Source organism: Procambarus clarkii, chromosome 81 (genome assembly GCF_040958095.1).
Source record: "Procambarus clarkii isolate CNS0578487 chromosome 81, FALCON_Pclarkii_2.0, whole genome shotgun sequence".
Classification (NCBI taxonomy): Eukaryota; Metazoa; Arthropoda; class Malacostraca; order Decapoda; family Cambaridae; genus Procambarus; species Procambarus clarkii.
This window is the reverse complement of record NC_091230.1, coordinates 7,198,551-7,218,999: the sequence shown is the minus strand read 5'-3', so window position 1 is coordinate 7,218,999 and position 20,449 is coordinate 7,198,551. Positions and strand designations below refer to the sequence as shown.

Genomic DNA, 20,449 nt, shown 5'->3' with positions numbered 1-20,449 from the left:
ATACACAGATTTACGTATGCCCTACATAAAGTGTTTAATGTGTCTTTTACATAGTGTCATTAATGTACATTCACAAAGGTGAAATGTAATTCTGATCAGCTTCCATATACACTTTATACCCATACATATACATACACACACACATATACATACATATATACACACACATGCATTCACATATATTTGTCTCATTTACTCTGACAGGGTGAGATAGCTGATAAAGAAACTAGTGTGCAATTAAGCACTTAATCATTGAAGGTGATGAAGGTGCTTTTACAAGCTCAGGTTATATAGTTACATCATATATATACATTGTATAATTGATATATTACATGGTCAATCTTGGATACAAGTCCAATATATCATCACGTGTTCCAGTACTCATATAGTAATTACAGAGTTCAGCATACCTTAGCCCTGGAGGGCGAAAGTCTGTCAGTATGGGACATTCTACAATATAATGTTCAAGAGAGTGCATGTTTTCTCTTTCACAAAGTTGACACATTGTGTATTCGACATTTGGGTTTTGAGAAAGCTGCCAGATACGTCTATATCCCAGGCGTATTCTGGCCACTATAACATCACATTGCCGGGTTCTTGTTCTATTAGTCCCATATGTGAATGTCTCCTCACGATATCTATCATAATATTTAATGCTACAACTTTCAGGTCTTTGTGAATTTGTTAGGTCGGTGAGATTTTCATTAGATATTTGCTTAAGTATTCTCTTTGTCACTGCTAATGAAACCCCCATATCAATTTCTACCACTGGTTTTCTGCAGGCTGTCTTAGCAAGCATATCAACAGTATCATGCCTTGAGATGCCAACATGTGATGGTATCCATAGGAATTTAATCTCAAATCTGTTTTCTTTAGCAGCTAAAACATTCATTCGAATATCACTGACTATTTTCTGGGTGTCACTACTATGTGCATTCAGTGCCAGGAGTGCACTATGCGAGTCACAGTATATAAGTCCACTGCCTTTGTATTTAAAAAATTCAGTGGCAAGGTATATGCCTGCAAGTTCGGTTTGAGTTAGCAAGCTGGTGTCGTAGAGCAACAAGCTTTTGTCCTAGAGCATCAAACAGGAGTCCTAGAGCAACAAGCTGGTGTCGTAGAACAGCAAGCAGGTGTCATAGAGCAGCAAGCTGGTGTCCTAGATCAGCAAGCTGGTATTCTAGGGCAGTGAGCAGTTGTTCTAGAGCCGCAAGCTGGTGTCCTAGAGCAGTAAGCAGTTGTTCTAGAGCCGCAAGCTGGTGTCCAAGAGCAGTGAGCAGTTGTTCTAGAGCATCAAACAGGCGTCCTAGAGCAGCAAGCTGATGTCCTAGAGCAGCAAGCGGGTGTCCTAAAGCAGCAAGCTGGTGTTCAAACTTACTGGTGTGTCAGAGCTGCGTCAATGGGATCCTTTAGCTCCTTACCTTCACCCTGGCTACTGGTGTGTCAAAGCTGCCTCAGTGGGAGCCTCTTGTTCCTCACCTTCACCATGGTTACTGGTGTGTCAGAGCTGCCTCAGTGGGAGCCTCTTGTTCCTCACCTTCACCATGGTTACTGGTGTGTCAGAGCTGCCTCAGTGGGAGCCTCTTGTTCCTTACCTTCACCATGGTTACTGGTGTGTCAAAGCTGCCTCAGTGGGAGCCTCTTGTTCCTCACCTTCACCATGGTTACTGGTGTGTCAAAGCTGCCTCAGTGGGAGCCTCTTGTTCCTTACCTTCACCATGGTTACTGGTGTGTCAAAGCTGCCTCAGTGGGAGCCTCTTGTTCCTCACCTTCACCATGGTTACTGGTGTGTCAGAGCTGCCTCAGTGGGAGCCTCTTGTTCCTTACCTTCACCATGGTTACTGGTGTGTCAAAGCTGCCTCAGTGGGAGCCTCTTGTTCCTCACTTTCACCATGGCTACTGGTGTGTCAGAGCTGCCTCAGTGGGAGCCTCTAGCTCCTCACCTTCACCATGGCTACTGGTGTGTCAGAGCTGCCTCAGTGGGAGCCTCTATCTCCTCACCTTCACCATGGTTACTGGTGTGTCAGAGCTGCCTCAGTGGAAGCCTCTTGTTCCTCACCTTCACCATGGTTACTGGTGTGTCAGAGCTGCCTCAGTGGGAGCCTCTTGTTCCTCACCTTCACCATGGTTACTGGTGTGTCAGAGCTGCCTCAGCGGGAGCCTCTAGCTCCTCACCTTCACCATGGTTACTGGTGTGTCAGAGCTGCCTCAGTGGGAGCCTCTAGCTCCTCACCTTCACCATGGTTACTGGTGTGTCAGACTCTGCCTCAGTGGAGCCTCTAGCTCCTCACCTTCACCATGGCTACTGGTGTGTCAGAGCTGCCTCAGTGGAGCCTCCAGCTCCTCACCTTCAACATGGCTACTGGTGTGTCAGAGCTGCCTCAGTGGGAGCCTCCAGCTCCTCACCTTCACCGTGGTTTTGAATTCTAAATTAATTTAACAGATTACGGACGAAGGGGCAGGAAAAGCATTCTCGCAGACCGCATCACCTGGCCAACCCAACACTGTGAGAGACCTGCAACCAGCGACCGGATACAGCATGCAGGTGTTGTTGCAGGTCTCTAGGGGCGGCAGGGGACAGGCGTGTGTGGCAGACGGTACGGGACGGGAGAGAGTACACACTGTCAGTTTCAACACTTCCTGTCCCGACAGTAAGTACCGGAGTTGACAACGTCTTTCTGGTTGTTTATTAGCTATGTTGATGGTACTGCTAGATATTGGTAGATGGATCATCCGTCTACTAGTACAGATAGGTACTAGAAGATGATCACAGAGTACAGTACAGGTATATACTAGTAGACGGATCACAATATTATGATGTTATCAAGGTGTTGCCTTCACTCTCACTGTTTCAGTTCCAGAAGCACCATCCTGGATCAACGTCTCTGAGGTGACCAACAACAGCTTCTTAGTGACCTGGCAGGTGAGTTAGTGAGAAACACGCTGTGTTTCAAAAGCAATTTATAATATATTAGGCATCTTTTCTCCAAGACTGAAATCTGGAAGATATCGTAGTATCTTCTACTTCCACGCGTTTTCATATCTACTTTTCAGTTCGAAAAAGACATAAATTACCATGGATGTGAGTTGTCTTGATGTCTGAGCCGAGATAACAGTTGGATGCTAGTCCATGTTAATCTATGGGTAAAGGATAAAAAGTATAATGAAGTATAAAAAAGTATAAATCTGGTAGCGATCTCTAAAGGAAAGGTGAGGCTTGTGGTGACCTGCAGAACATGGAATGTTATCAGTCCAAGCAAACTGTGGCCACATGCCTGACTCAGGCTGTGTTAGTGTACCCTCCTTGCTCCAGACCTAACATCAACCCCACGAGTCTCCAGCTGACGGCCGTCAACCTCAAACGGCATAAGCTGTTAATGACCAAACCACACATCAGAAAATGGAGAAACGACGACGTTTCGGTCCGCCCTGGACAATTATCAAGTCGTGTAATGCCACGTTGTTGAGACTCATCGTCGGCATACGCTGCTCTCTCCGGGAGACTCCAGCAAAGATATAACGGTTCAATGCTATATGGCGAGGCTCTAGAGCTAGGTCTACGCTCACTGTACACACACACTAGATATGCACTACTAGGTAAGCACCGAAGTAACTAAAAGAGTCATGATCTCTTTGGGACACTTCCTAACAAATAGGAAACAGAATAACAGTAAGACAGGAAAACCGGAATGAGGGAAGAATATTAGCAGAGTCCCACAAGGGTGAGTGCTGGAACCCATGATATTAGCCGAGTCCCACAAGGGTTGGTGCTGGAGCCCATGATATTAGCTGAGTCTCACAAGGGTTGGTGCTGGAGCCCATGATATTAGCTGAGTCCCACAAGGGTGAGTGCTGGAACCCATGATATTAGCTGAGTCCTACAAGGGTGAGTGTTGTAACCCATGATATTAGCTGAGTCCCACAAGGGTGAGTGCTGGAACCCATGATATTAGCTGAGTCCCACAAGGGTGAGTGCTGGAACTCATGATATTAGCTGAGTCCCACAAGGGTGAGTGCTGGAACCCATGATATTAGCTGAGTCCCACAAGGGTGAGTGCTGGAACCAATGATATTAGTGGATCGAACAAACCATTGCGAGAGATTAGGACCTGGTGGTAAACAGAACACAGTACCTCTCACCGAGACACACAAGCAGAATCATATCAGCAGCATATGCTATGCTAAACCGGCGATCGTAAGGTTAGTCTTGAGAAAACTAAACATGAATGCTTTCAGGACTCCATATACAGCACACATCCGACCAGAGCACGAGTATGCAGTGCCACTACGGAACACTTACCTTTAAACACACTAAAAGCTTGAGAAAGTAAACATGTTCGTTACAGGACTGCTCCCTGAAGTGAGGCGACTGAAATAGAGACTGAAGGAGCTGACCTTAATGACACGGGAAGAAAGGGGAAATATTGGGGATGTTTTTCATTTATAAAGTTCTCAGAGTTATTGATTAAACAGTGTTATAATGTTCAGGTTGAACAGTAAGGTAACGAGAGGTCATGCATGGAAGCTGGGCACTGGGATGAGCCTCAGGGATGTCAGGAATCACCTGTGTATGACCAGGAAGCTTAAGGAACGAACACGAGGAGGAAATAGTGGAGGCTTCCCTCTAAACAGAGTTTTAACAGTAGATGTGACAAGAAACACAAGGCTTAAGAGTCATTCATTACAGTTGAAGCAGGAACCTCCAAGCACAAAGTCCACTGCGGGCTCACCATAGCCCGTGCTACTTGGAACTTTTGTTCCGAGTATCTGAATCTAAACAACAAAAACTACAACAGCCCCAAATACTCTTAACTAAGAACATTTTGTCAAGAAGTAACACACTGCACTTCTATTCTCCATGATAACTTCTGGTCCTCTCCCCCACCAGGACCTTCCATACAAGACCAAGTGCCGCCTGCAGTATGCCTTGGGTATTTGGCTGGGACTCAACGACCAAGTCTATCTCTACGTGCGAGTAGATGAGGCGAGCTACAGGGTGTCAGGTCTTCAGCCTTACGCACACTACAACGTCAAAGTGTTGTCTGCTACGAGCACAGCGTACAGCACAGAACAACTAACAGATGTCAAGACTCTGCCACAAGGTGAGTGCGATTCAGTTCAATGACATCTGTTCAAATTGGTTGTTAGCTCAGATCACACTGTTGGCATGTTACAAGGTGAGCAAGGGGGGAGGGGTACCAAAGTCACCCTCAAAACACCTGCCTCATACTAGGGCTAAGTAGGTCACTAATATTGCCCTTATCCTAGTGGTAATGTAGCCAGGCTGCTCTCATAACATCTGCTCTGAGGATGTGTTAACATAGACCATAGATCACGATGCTTCATGGGTGGGTTAACACAACCCGCTCTTGGGACTAGGCACCAATTGTTAGGGGAAAAGCACACAAGAGGCGACAGGAGGCTTGTAAATACCTTGTGATAACAACACCTGAGCACACAAGGCAACAATAGTTAGGGGAAAAAGAACACAAGAGGCGGCAGGAGAGTATTAAATACCTTGTGATAACAACACCAGTTTATCCTGACAGCTCCGGGGAAGGTTACCAATCTCAAGGTCCAGGAAGCTGCCAGCTCTTTCACCGTGACCTGGGATGGTCCTCACGACACGCCGCCCAGAGGTCAACTGCAAGCGTTTACAGTCAGTTGGCAGCAACAAGGAACACATCAGTGGAACACCGCCAACGTCTCGGCCAATACAAAGAGTTACATCATTCAGAATCTGCCCGAGAACATCATCTATATGATAAAGGTTAGCAGTTTGTTGTGTTTATGTGTTGTGTTCCGTGTTGTGAGCAGAATGGTGTGCTCAGTGAGTGGCGCTCAATCTGTTTTTCTCGGTGTGTGGTTCGTTGTACTCACTCACCTAGTTGTGCTTGCGGAGGTTGAACTCTAGCTCTTTGGTTCCGCTGTGTATAGTGCTTAGTGTTTAGTGTTCAGTATGATGTGCTCAGTGTGTGGTGCTTAGTGTGTGGTGTTCAGTGTGTGGTGCTCAGTGTGTGGTGCTTAATGCGTGGTGGTCGGTGTGTTGTGGTCAGTGTGTGGTGCTTAGTATGTGGTGCTCAGTGTGTGGTGCTCAGTGTGTGGTGCTTAATGCGTGGTGTTCAGTGTGTTGTACTCAGTGTGTGGTGCTTAGTATGTGGTGTTCAGTGTGTTGTACTCAGTGTGTGGTACTTAGTATGTGGTGTTCAGTGTGTTGTACTCAGTGTGTGGTGCTCAGTGTGTGGTGTTCAGTGTGTTGTACTCAGTGTGTGGTGCTCTGTATGTGATGTTCAGCGTGTGGTGCTCAGTATGTGGTGCTCAGTGTGTGGTTCTCAGTGTGTGAAGCTCAGTGTGTGGTTCTCAGTGTGTGGTGCTCAGTGTGGGGTGCTCATTGTGGCGCTCAGTATTTGGTGCTCAGTGTAGTGCTCTGTGTGTGGTGTTCAGTGTGTGGTGATCAGTGTGGTGCTCAGTGTGTGGTGCTCAGTGTGGTGCTCAGTGTGTGGTGCTCTGTGTGTGGTGCTTAGTGTAGTACTCAGTGTGGTGCTCTGTGTGGTGCTCTGTGTGGTGCTCAGTGTGGTGCTCAGTGCGTGGTGCTCTGTGTGGTGCTCAGTGTGTGTGGTGCTCAGAGTGATGCTCAGTGTGGTGCTCAGTGTGTGGTGCTCATTATGGTGCTCAGTGTGTGATGCTCAGTGTTTGGTGCTCAGTGTTTGGTGCTCAGTGTGTTGTGCTCAGTGTGTGGTGCTCAGTATGGTGCTCAGTGTGTGGTGCTCAGTGTGTGGTGCTCAGTATGGTGCTCAGTGTGTGGTAGTCAGTATGGTGCTTAGTGTGTGGTACTCAGTGTGGTGCTCAGGGTGCGGTGCTCAGTGCGTGGTGCTCTGTGTGTGTTGCTCAGTGTGGTGCTCTGTGTACTCACCTACATCTACTCACCTACATCAACTCACCTATTTGTGCTTGCGGCGGTTGAGCTCTGGCTCCTTGGTCCCGTCTCTCAACTGTCAATGAACTGGTGTACAGGTTCCTGAGCCTACAGGGCTTTATCATATCTACACTTCAAACCATGTATGAAGTCAGCCTCCACCACATCACTTCCTAATGCTTCCATTTGTCAACCACTCTGACACTGAAAAAGTTCTTTCGAATATCTCTGTGGCTCATTTCGGCACTCAAATTTCCACCTGTGTCACCTAGTACGTGTATCCTATGGGTTAAACAGCATGTCCTTATCTATCTACTCAATCAATTTCTTTGAGAATCTTGTACGTGGTGATCACGTCCCTCCCTAACTCTTCTGTCTTCCAGCGACGTGAGGTTTAACTCCCGTAGTCTCTCCTCGTGGCTCATACCTCTCAGCTTGGGTACTAGTCTGGTGGCAAACCTTTGAACCTTCCCCAGTTTAGTCTTATGCTTGACTAGATATGGACTCCATGCTGGAGTTGCATACTCCAGGATTGGTCTGACATATGTGGTATACAAAGTTCTGAATGATTCTTTACACAAGTTTCTAAATGCCGTTCTTATGTTGGACAACTGGCGTATGCCACTGATGTTATCCTCTTGATATGGGCTTCAGGGGACAGGTCTGGAGTGATATCAACCCCCAAGTATTTCTCTCTCTCTGACTCTTGAAGGGTTTCATCTCCCAAATGGTGCCTTGTATCTGGTCTACCGCACCCTACACTTATCTTCATTACATTTCATTTGCTTGGGTTAAACTCTAACAACCACTTGTTCGACCATTCCTTCAGTTTGTCTAGGTCATTTTCAAGAGGAAACTAGATTTATTCCTCCAAGGAGTGCCGGACCAACCGGGCTGTGGTGGGTATGTGGGCCTGCGGGCCGCTGCAAGCAACAGCCCGGTGGACCAAACTCTCACAAGTCAAGCCTGGCCTCGGGCTGGGCTTGGGGAGTAGAAGAACTCCCAGAACCCCATCAACCAGGTATCAACCAGGTCTTCTTGAAGCCTCAAACAGTCCTCCTCTGTCTTAATCCTTCTCATAATTTTGGAATCGTCAGCAAACATTGAAAGGAATGAGTCTATACCCTCCTGGAGATCATTTACGTATATCAGAAATAGGATAGGACCGAGTACAGAGCCCTGTGGGACTTCACTGGTGACTTCACGCCAATCTGAGGTCTCACCCCTCACCATAACTCTCTGCTTCCAATTGCTTAGGTACTCCCTTATCCACTGGAGCCCCTTACCAGTCACTCCTGCCTGTCTCTCCAGCTTATGCACCACCCTCTTATGGGGAACTGTGTCAAAGGCTTTCCTACAGTCCAAGAAAATGCAGTCCGCCTAGCTTTCTCTTTCTTGCTTAATCATTATCACCTGGTCGTAGAATTCTATTAAGACTGTAAGGAAAGATTTACTCTCCCTGAACCCATGTTGGCGATTTGTCACGAAGTTCTTTCTCGCCAGATGTTTTACTATATTTTTTCTCTCGATCTTCTCCATCACCTTGCATGGTATACAAGTCAAGAACACTGGCCTGTAGTTCAGTGACTCTTATCTGTCACCCTTTTTGTATATTGGGACCACATTACTCTTCCTCCATATTTCTGGTATGTCTCCCATCTCCAATGACCAACTATACACTATGGAGAGTGGCAAGCAGAGTGACTCTTCACACTCTCTCAATACCCATGGTGAAATTCCGTCTGGACCAACAGCCTTTCTCACATCCAGATCCAACAGGTGTCTCTTGACTTCATCTCTCGTAATTTCGAACCCTTCCAAAGCTGCCTGGTTTACTGCCCCCTCTCCTAGCGCAGTGACCTCACCTTGTTCTATTCTATTGTGAAGACCTCCTGAAACCTCTTGTTGAGTTATTCACACACCTCTTTGTCATTCTCTGTATACGTGTCTTTCATAACCTGTTTTTTCACTGTAGTTTTCCTCCTGATGTGACTGTGAAGTAAATTGGTTCGGTCTTGGCTTTGCCTTCAATATCATTTTCATAATTTTTCTCTGCTTCTTTTCTCACACTAACATACTCAATCCTGGTTCTCTGGTATCTCTCTCTGCTTTCTGATGTTCTGTTATTTCGGAAGTTCCTCCACGTCCTTTTGTTCAGTTTCTTTGCTTCCTTACATGCCCTATTAAATCATGGATTCTTCTTTTGCTTCTCGGATTTTTCCCCTTGGGCCGGGATGAACCTGTTTACTGCCTCCTGACACTTTTAGGTGACATAGTCCATAATGTCTTGTACAGACATAGCTCTGAGGTCTGTGTCCCATGGTATATCCCTTAGGAAACTTCTCATCTCCTCATAAATTCTCTACCAGGTACTCAAAGATCAAAACACTGTGATCACTCATTCCCAAGGGTGCTTCCAAGCTAACTTTCTTTATATCCCACTCATTTAGGGTAAATTTCAGATCAAGCATGGCTGGTTCATCTTTCCCCTCTCATTCTTGTTGGTCCCCTTGATGTGTTGGCTTAGAAAGTTTCTTGTTGCCACATCCAGCAGCTTAGCTCTCCATGTATCTGGTCCTCCATGTGGGTCTCTGTTCTCCCAATCTATCTTCCCGTTGTTGAAGTCTCTCATGATTAATTGTCCAGATCCATTCCTGCTAGCGACAGAAGCTATTATGTTAATGGTGGCCATGTTGTTTCTATCATATTCCTTTCTGGGTCTTCTGTCATTTGGTGGTGGGTTATATATGACTACGACTATAATTTTTTGTCATCCAGTTGCTATGGTACCTGTTATGTAGTCACTGAAACCTTCACAGCCCTGAATATTCATCTCCTCAAAACCCCAGCCTTTTCTTACCAGCAGAGCTACACCACCACCTCCTCCTTCTTCTCTCTCTTGTCTCACATCACAGTAGTCCTGTGGGAACACTGCATTTGTTATTGTTTTCGTTAGCTTTGTTTCTGTGAGTGCTATTATGTCTGGGTTTTCTTCTAGTGCCCATTTTCCAGGTTCGTGTGTGGTGCTCAGTGTGTGGTGCTCAGTGTGATGCTCAGTGTGTGGTGCTCAGTGTGTGGTGCTCAGTGTGTGGTGCTCAGTGTGTGGTGGTCAGCGTGGTGCTCAGTGTGTGGTTCTACAATAGATTGTATATAACTGTAAGTGTTGGGGGGAACATTACAGATGTTATCTGGTGTAAACATTACAGGTGGCGGCCAAGAACACACAGGTGAAGGTCTATGGCCCTGAGACACAGGTGTCGGCCCAGACTCGCCCAGGAAGTGAGTCCATCTTCTTATATTATTATTATTTGATTATACTCTAAATTAATATTCTTTTGTAATAAGTATTGTAACCCCTTGACTCTGGTTGCTGGAGTAACGGTCTTACTTCTTGCAGGTCGGCGTTCAATCCCCCGACTGATAAACTCGTTAGGCACCATCCCTTTCCTCCTCTTATCCAGAATCCTTATTCTCATGTAAAGATTACATAGAGATACATAGCTGTATTGCTTACAGCTCTCCGGATAATTACCTTACCTTAATTTAAGTTTTAATAATAATAATGCAACCCATCCTCCGAATTAAAAATTGACAGTATGATTTAATACTAAGTGTAATAAGTACGTTGTCTTACTGTCATAAACAGAACATAATTGCACTTATGGGGCTGTTACATTTACCCAACCCCCTCCCCCGTTTTAATTTTTCTCGTTTTCTGTTAAGACACTCAGAATTTTGGGATGAAATTTTCAATATCAATTGCTATACTCAACTTTTAAATATCAGGAATTTCTTTTATAGGTTTATTAATGAATATAGATTTTGTACAAAATTTTAAAATATCCTGAGTTACTTTACAATTTATTTATATATTTTACTTTTGTTTTATTATTTTTATAAAACTGTAATATTAATATAGCTATAGGTTAAGTACTAATTGTAATTAAGAAGCAATAAAATTATTATCTTTAAAACTAAGACGGTTAGGTGAGGTTGTGGTTTTCTATTTAGTTTTTCAGGTAAACTCAAATATTAACAATATAGTTGACATTACGATTTAATACTAAGTGAAAATAAGTACAATTCCTAACTGCTATGAATAGTACATAATTGCACTTATTTGTCTTCTTACATTTACCACCCCATTCTTGGAGGACGGGCTGTAATAATAATAATAATAATAATAATAATAATAATAATAATAATAATAATAATAATAATAATAATAATAATAATTAATATCGTCAAACTCTTGACCAAGCAGTTAGTTTGTATTCGAGACTAAAGTAACCTCTCAGTTATATTCATACATGCATACATACATACATACATACATACATACATACATACATACATACATACATACATACATACATACATACATACACACACCTCCACACATTCATCAGGAGGGGGGCCCTAATTGCTGAGTGGACAGCGCTCTGGACTCTTAATCTTAGGGTTCGGGTTTGATCCCCTCTGATGGCAGAAACAAAATGGGCATAGTTTCTTTCACCCTGATACCCCTGTTACCTAGCAGTAAATAAATACCTGGGAGTTAAACAGCTGTTTTGGGCTCCTTTTTGGAGATGTGTGTGTGTGGGTGGGGGGGAATTGTAGTTAGTAACAATTGAGTGATTGACAGTTGAGAGGCGGGCCGAAAGAGCAGAGCTTAACCTTCGCAAGCATAACTAAGTAAATACATCTAGGTGAATACATACATACATACATCATACATCCATACATACATACATAAATACATACATTCATGCATACATACATCCATTCGTACATACATACATGGAGAAATTTAAAACCCTTCAGTTAGAATATATGGTTTTGCTTGTGTTCCTTTAGTGCTTAACTTATTAACACAACAATAATGACATAACTGAGAGCCGCCAAACTATTGATACTTCCATCAACTATACAATATTATTATTATTAATTATAAAAGTGTTATTATGCAAATTAATTTGATTATTAATAAAATACAATAATTTATTATCACCATACCACTCAACTTTTATTGTCACACGGTTCATCGTTAGTTTAATCTCCACGTTAATTGTGGATTTAGCACATACACACACGCGGGCGCCTGACGGCTGAGTGGACAGCGCTCGGGATTCGTAGTCCTTGGGTCCAGGGATCCTGGATTTGCATATACTTGCAGTAAATAGGTACCTGGGAGTTAGACAGCTGCGACGGGTTGCTTCCTTGGTGTGTGTGTGTGTGGGGAGGGGGGGGGGGACTAAATATCAGTGACTGATTGACAGTTAAGAGGCTGGGCCCAAAGAGCCAGAGTTCAACCCCCTCGTAAGTACAACTAGGTGAGTGTACTCACCTAGTTGTACACACACACTCACACACACACACACAGTTGTAGGCCGCCGCCGGTGGGAGACACACGATTAGTGAGGTCCACGGAAATTCGTCAATTTCTCGGGACATTGAAGGAGTATAGAGGCTAGATCATAGTATTTGGCCTCTCGCAGTGTGAAGCTAGCAGGGTGCAACATAGCATAGTCATATCGCAACCTGACCTGATGGCCAGCATGGGACGACCCGCCGTGGAACTGCCTGATTGTGTTTGTTGGGTGGTGACTGTGATCAGGGGTACAGTAAATTAGTGAATTGTAACATAACGATATAGTGAGTGACTCCAGAGCTTTGTGTAGATAGAGAAGAACAGCCATCATCAGTGTACTAGCACTTAGTGAATCACCAAGTGGGAGGCGACGACAGAGCACCATCGTCATTACTCATCTAGTTGTGTGAGCGGAAAGGCAGACTGGTATGTACTCCTCTCTGGTCAATTAATCAGGTGTACAGTGTGAGGTAAAATACTATAAAATTCTTGTTCAAGATAACATATATATTTAAAATCTGAAAGTGGCTCATTTTGGGTAGAGGTTAACGCTTATGGGAACTCGTGACACACGCACGCATGCGCACACACGCCCACGTACATATGCATGCTCACACGCACGCACACACAAAAACACATACACACACGCTCACACAAACGTTCAGTCAGGGAAGAAAGGATTAACACATTTCGTGGAAAGAAGTAAGACCCCATTATACCCCACCTCCTCTCTTACCCCCCATCTGACCTGATCTGACCTGGTTGCCACCAACGGCCCCCCACCCCCCAGTCCCCCGCATCCCCCACACATACTCTCCCTCTCTCCCACTCTCTCTCTGTCTCTCTCTCTCTCTCTCTCTCTCTCTCTCTCTCTCTCTCTCTCTCTCTCTCTCTCTCTCTCTCTCTCTCTCTCTCTCTCTCTCTCTCTCTCTCTCTCTCCCCCTCCCTCCCTCCCTCCCTCCCTCCCTCCCTCCCTCCCTCCCTCCCTCCCTCCCTCCCTCTCTCTCTCTCTCTCTCTCTCTCTCTCTCTCTCTCTCTCTCTCTCTCTCTCTCTCTCTCTCTCTCTCTCTCTCTCTCTCTCCCTCCCTCCCTCCCTCCCTCCCTCCCTCCCTCCCTCCCTCCCCCCCTCTCTCTCTCTCTCTCTCTCTCTCTCTCTCTCTCTCTCTCTCTCTCTCTCTCTCTCTCTCTCTCTCTCTCTCTCTCTCTCTCTCTCTCTCTCTCTCTCTCCCCCCCCCACCCCACTCTGCCCTTCTGACAAATCCTAACACAGCACAACTAGGAACAGGGTCAAGCATGGCAGCCAGAGGCAACAGGGGAACAGGGAAAAGTTCAGGTGACGAAATGAAGGAAATGTTCGCCCAGTTTCTGGAGGACATCAAGAGTGAAATGCAGGAAATGATGCAGGAAATGGAGAATGAAATAAGCAACCTAAAAAGAGAGCTGACAGCAGCAAAGGAGGAGATTAGAGCCCTCAAAGAGAACAGTGTCGATGCTGAGGCTCAGATAATCACCCAGGGAGAAGGTTGTAATAGTATTTTGGAGGAGAATGCCACAATAATAGCAACATTTGCACAAATGCTAAAAAAAAACAGCTCTGAAGTAATGTCTGCAGTGATGGAGGTAGCCATGAAAGCAGCCACCTCACAGGAAGCGGCACGCTCCACTAGCCAGCTGCTGGAAAGGAAAAGATCAGTGGTAGCTGTGGATATTAAAGAGCAGGAAGGCTCTCATAGGAAAGAGTGAAATGATAAGGACAAAGCGGCAGTGAATGAAATACTGAAGGCACTAGACATGGAAGGGGCTGAGCATAGCATTCAGAAGGTTTTCAGGTTAGGCTGGTACAAAAAAGACCGAGACCGTCTGTTAAAGATAGTGTTTGCAAACGAGAACACAAAGGACACAATTCTAACAAAGAAAAGCCACCTGCAACATGTGGGAGAATTAAAAAAAGTATTCCTCCAGAGGGACATGATGAGGGAGGAGAGGGCCATGGTGGCAGAAGCAAGGAAGAAGTGCAGGGCGAGAGGGGAAAATCAGGAAACCACAGTTCCCAACACATCACCCCCAGAGGCGAGGGGGAAATCCACAACCAGCTACCCAGTAACACCAGCAAGGAGGGCAACCCCACCACCCTCGTCTGCATAGAAAACCCCCCTTTCCTTCCTGTTCTCCCGCCCCTTTCACCCCATACCCTCCCTGTCCCTCTCCCTTCACTTGACCCCCACCCCTCATCCCAGTATCCTCTGCAACCCTAGTATCCACCTCACAAATCCTCACACCCATGGCACAGCTTCCTCCACCAGCAGAACACTCACCAAGGAGGAGATTTAAGAAGGGACAGAAGAAAGTGAGCCTCAGGGCAATGTCCACTAACATAAATGGAATTACAAATAAAGCAAATGAACTTGGAGAATGGGTACTAGAGGAAAACCCAGACATAACTGCTCTCACAGAAAGAAAGCTAACGAAAACCATGACAAATACAGTGTTCCCACAGGAATATTATGTTATGAGGAAAGAGAGAGAAGGAAGAGGTGGTGGTGGTGTAGCCCTGCTGGTAAGAAAAGGCTGGGACTTTGAGGAGATGGATATTCAGGGCTGTGAAGGTTTCAGTGACTACATAATAGGTACAATAACAACTGGAGGGCAAAAAATTATAGTCATATTCATATATAATCCACCACCAAATGACAGAAGACCCAGACAGGAATATGATAGAAACAATATGGCCACCATTAACATAATAGAGAGAGCAGCTTCTGTTGCTAGCAGGAATGGATCTGGACTACTAATCATGAGAGACTTCAACCATGGGAAGATATATTGAGAGAACAGAAACCCGCATGGAGGACCAGAAACATGGAGAGCTAAGCTGCTGGACGTGGCAACAAGAAACTTTCTAAGCCAGCACATCAAGGAACCAACAAGAATGAGAGGAGAAGATGAACCAGCAATGCTTGATCTGATATTTACCCTAAATGAGTGGGATATAAGGGAAGTCAAGATGGAAGCATCCTTGGGAATGAGTGATAACAGTGTACTGAACTTTGAGTACCTGGTAGAGCTAGGAATTATCCCCCCCGAAAAAGAACTAGGAAACAAATGACTGGCATACCGAAAGGGAAATTATTAGGAGATGAGAAGCTTCCTAAGGGAAATACCTTGGGACACAGACCTCAGAGCTAAGTCTGTACAAGATATGATGGACTATGTCACCCAAAAGTGTCAGGAGGCAGTAAGCAGATACATCCCGGCCCAAGAGGAAAAATCCGAGAAGCAAAAGAAGAATCCATGGTATAAAGGGCATGTATGGAAGCAAAGAAACTGAACAAAAGGGCGTGGAGGAACTTCCTGAATAACAGAACACCAGAAAGCAGAGAGAGATACCAGAGAACCAGGAATGAGTATGTCAGGGTGAGAAGAGAAGCAGAGAAAAGCAATGAAAATGATATAGCAAAGAAAGCCAGGACCGAACCAAAGCTACTCCACAGTCACATCAGAAGGAAAACAACAGTGAAAGAACAGGTAATGAAACTTAGAACAGGCGAGGACAGGTATACAGAAAAAGACAAAGAGGTGTATGATGAACTCAACAAGAGGTTCCAGGAGGTCTTCACAACAGAACAAGGTGAGGTCACTGTGCTAGGAGAAAGGGTAGTAAACCAAGCGGCACTGGAAAGAGTTTGAAATTACAAGAGAGAGGAGGTGAAGAGACACCTGCTGGATCTGGATGTTAGAAAGGCTGTTGGTCCAGACAGGATCTCACCATGGGTACTGAAAGAGTGTGCAGAGGCACTTTGCTTGCCACTCACCATAGTGTATAGTAGGTCACTTGAGACAGGAGACCTACCAGAAATATGGAAGATGGCGATTGTGTTCCCAATATACAAAAAGGGCGACAGGCAAGAGGCACTGAACTACAGGCCAGTGTCCTTGACTTGTATACCATGCAAGGTGATGGAGAAGATTGTGAGAAAAAACCTGATAGCACATCTGGAGAGAAGAGACTTCGTGACAAATCGCCAACATGGGTTCAGGGAGGGTACATCTTGCCTGACTGGCTTAATAGAATTCTACGACCAGGTGACAAAGATTCAGCAAGAAAGGGATGAATGGGCGGACTGCATTTTCTTGGATTGTTGGAAAGCCTTTGACACAGTACCGCAAAAGAGGCTGGTACATAAGCTAGAGAGACAGGCAGGTGTAGCTGGTAAGGTGCTCCAATGGATAAGGGAGTACCTAAGCAATAGGAAGCAGAGAAATATGGTGAGGGGCGAGACATCCGATTGGCGTGAAGTCACCAATTGAGTCCCACAAGGCTCTGTACTCGGTCCTATCTTGTTTCTGATATATGTAAATGATCTCCCGGAGGGTATAGCTTCATTTCTCTCAATGTTTGCGGACGATGCCAAAATTATGAGAAGGATTAAGACAGAAGAGGACTGTTTGAGGCTTCAAGAAAACCTAGACAAACTGAAGGAATGGTCGAACAAATGGTTGTTAGAGTTTAACCCAACCAAATGTAATGTAATGAAGATAGGTGTAGGGAGCAGGAGGCCTGATACAAAGTATCATCTGGGAGAGGAAATTCTTCAGGAGTCAGAGAAAGAAAAAGACTTGGGGGTTGATATCACGCCAGACCTGTCTCCTGCAGCCCATATCAAGAGGATAACATCAGCAGCATATGCCAGGCTGGACAACATACGAACAGCATTCAGAAACTTGTGTAAAGAATCATTCAGAACTTTGTATACCACATATGTCAGGCCAATCCTGGAGTATGCAGCCCCAGCATGGAGTCCATATCTAGTGAAGGATAAGACTAAACTGAAAAAGGTTCAAAGGTTTGCACCAGACTAGTACCCGAGCTGAGAGGTATGAGCTACGAGGAGAGACTGCGGGAATTAAACCTCACTTCACTGGAAGACAGAAGAGTTAGGGGAGACATGATTACCACATTCAAGAATCTGAAAGGAATTGATAGGGTAGATAAAGACAGGCTATTTAACACAAGGGTCACACGCACAAGGGGACACAGGTGAAAACTGAGTGCCCAAATGAGCCACAGAGATATTCGAAAGAACTTTTTTAGTGTCAGAGTGGTTGACAAATGGAATGCATTAGAAAGTGATGTGGTGGAGGCTGACTCCATACACAGTTTCAAGTGTAGATATGATAGAGCCCAATAGGCTTAGGAATCTGTACACCTGTTGATTGACGGTTGAGAGGCGGGACCAAAGAGCCAGAGCTCAACCACGTAAACACAATTAGGTGAGTACACACACACACAGCTGGTGGTTGATATCACGCGAGACCTGTCCCTTGAAGCCCATATCAAGAGGATAACATCAGCAGCATATGCCAGGCTGGACAACATACGAACGGCATTCAGAAACTTGTGTAAGGAATCATTCAGAACTTTGTATACCACATATGTTAGACCAATCCTGGAGTATGCGGATCCAGCATGGAGTCCATATCTAGTCAAGCATAAGACTAAACTGGAAAAGGTTCAAAGGTTTGTCACCAGTCTAGTATCCGAACTGAGGGGTATGAGCTAGGAGGAGAGACTACGAGAATTGAACCTCACGTCACTGGGAAACACAAGAGTTAGGGGGAACATGATCACCATATACAAGATTCACAGAGGAATTAATAGGGTAGAGAAAGGCAGACTATTTAACACAAGGGGAACACGTTTTAGGGGACACAGGTGGAAATTGAGTGCGCAAAAGAGCCATAGAGACATTAGAAAGAATTTTGTCAGTGTCAGAGTAGTAGACAAATCGAATGCATTAGGAAGTGATGTGGTGGAGGCAGACTCCATACACAGTTTCAAGTGTAGATATGATAGAGCCCAATAGGCTCAGGAACCTGTACACCAGTTGATTGACAGTTGAGAGACGGAACCAAAGAGCCAGAGCCCCCCCCCCCCCGGGTAAGCGCAACTAGGTAAGTACAACTAGGTATGTACGGAGGCCACCGGCCTCCAGGGGCCGGTGGCTGATTGGTTAGCACGCTGGATACGTAGTCCTGTTTACCGGGATTCAATTCCCGTCGCAGGAGGAAACAAAATTTACAGTTTTTTTTAACCCTGATGCCCCTTCCCCCTGTTACCTAGCAGTAAATAGGTACCTGGGAGTTAGAGAGCTATCCGGACTACTTCCTGGGGGTGTGAAAAAAAAGTTCATTGATTGGCTGTTGAGAGGCGGGCCAAAAATGCAGAGCTCAACCCCCGCAAGCACAATTAGGTGAATAGAACTAGGTGAATACACACACACACACACACAACTTGGGGGCCTCGTAGCCTGGTGGATAGCGCGCAGGACTCGTAATTCTGTGGCGCGGGTTCGATTCCCGCACGAGGCAGAAACAAAATGGGCAAAGTTTCTTTCACCCTAAGTGCCCCTGTTACCTAGCAGTAAATAGGTACCTGGGAGTTAGTCAGCTGTCACGGGCTGCTTCCTGGGGTGTGTGTGTGTGGTGTGGGAAAAAAAGAAAGAAAAAAAGTAGTTAGTAAACAGTTGATTGACAGTTGAGAGGCGGGCCGAAAGAGCAAAGCTCAACCCCCGCAAAAACACAACTAGTAAACACAACTAGTAAACACACACACACACACACACACACACACACACACACACACACACACACACACACACACAGAATCGTTCAGAACCTTGTATAACATTTATGTCAGACCAATTCTGGTGCACACAGCTCTAGCTTGGAGTTCATACCTAGTTAAACACAATACAAAGTTAGAGAAGATTAAGAGGTATGCCACCAGACTAGTCCCAGAATTACGAGTTATGAGCTACGAGGAAAGGCTACGTTAGCTAAACCTCATGTCATTGGAAGACAGAAGATTAAGCGGAGACATGATAACCACCTATAAAATTGACAGGGGTGGACAAAGACAAACTATTTAGCATGGGTAGAACACGATCAGAGGGACACAGGTTGAAACTTATTACCCAGATGAGCCACTGAGACATTAGAAAGAATTTTTTCAGTGTCAGAGTAGTTAGTAAATGGGATGCATTAAGCAGTGATGTGGTGGAGGCTGACTCCATACACAGTTTCAAATGTAGATTTGACAGAGCCCAATATGGTCCAGAATCACTCCATTTTACACCATTTTATTGACAGTTGAGAGGCGGGCAAAGAGCCTAAGCTCAACCCCCACAAGTACAACTAGGTGAGTAAAAGCGCTAGGAAATATTTACTGATGGTACGACAGACTTATATAAGTAAAACAGCATGGAATAAAAAAAAGTGAACCTTAAACCACTCTCCCTTCTACTCAGCCCACTCCCCCTTCCACTCAGCCCACTCCCCCTTCCACTCAGCCCACTCCCCCTTCCACTCAGCCCACTCCCCCTTCAACTCAGCCCACTCCCCCTTCCACTCAGCCCACTCCCCCTTCAACTCAGCCCACTTCCTTTCCACTCAGCCCACTCACAGCCGTTGATCTGACCTCTCCACAGAACCATCTCCGGTCCGAAACTTGAGAGAGTTGTCTGTCACAACAGACAGCGTGGAAGTAGCCTGGGACCCGCCCACAGACCCAGCGGGCGCCCTGGTCCTCTACCAGGCCTCTGCCCGGGTCGTCTCGGGCCAAGCCACACAAGAGGAAGTAATCCATCACAACACTACAGCCATTATCACCCAAGTGGAAGTAAGGCAATACTTGCTAAACTTGCACTCTTTACATCCAATCCTGACTTACAAAAAATCGTTTATTTACCACGTGATATATTTAAAAGTTTAGATGTTTTAGATAAATTCAAAGGATTCGAAACTGAACAACTTAGTAATTGTGAAATTCAGAACCTGGATAATAATAAAAACTTAAATGTAAAGTTTAAGATGATTTAAAATAGAACAAGAATTATACCATTGGCGTGGTTTAGCAAATTATGAAAGTTTCTAAATCTAAATGGTATATTTAATTAATAAATTTATCTAGATATAGTGTGATAAAATTAAGAAACGTGGCTGACATTCTCTATTCAATTTCTAAACCTTTGGTTATTAATTCACTTTTTATTTATACAAGCTTATGCGCTTATTTTTATGTGTTTTTTATAACACATAAGTTCTATATGCACGTGTACGAGAGGACATTAATGGGCACTTATAACAGTCAGGTCTGTGTACCA

General features: G+C 45.1%; 1 protein-coding gene across 1 annotated transcript in view; it reads left to right on the top strand.

The window, feature by feature from the left end:
• The window catches only part of LOC123773112 (angiopoietin-1 receptor-like), a 191,479-nt gene that overhangs the window by 86,424 nt on the left and 84,606 nt on the right, over window positions 1–20,449 (top strand). Inside the window, exons 11-16 of the mRNA XM_069315142.1 lie at window positions 2,444–2,651; window positions 2,856–2,923; window positions 4,889–5,102; window positions 5,550–5,770; window positions 10,123–10,195; window positions 19,775–19,965. Of these exons, the coding sequence (XP_069171243.1) occupies window positions 2,444–2,651; window positions 2,856–2,923; window positions 4,889–5,102; window positions 5,550–5,770; window positions 10,123–10,195; window positions 19,775–19,965 (975 nt within the window). The remainder of the gene's footprint in view (window positions 1–2,443; window positions 2,652–2,855; window positions 2,924–4,888; window positions 5,103–5,549; window positions 5,771–10,122; window positions 10,196–19,774; window positions 19,966–20,449) is intronic.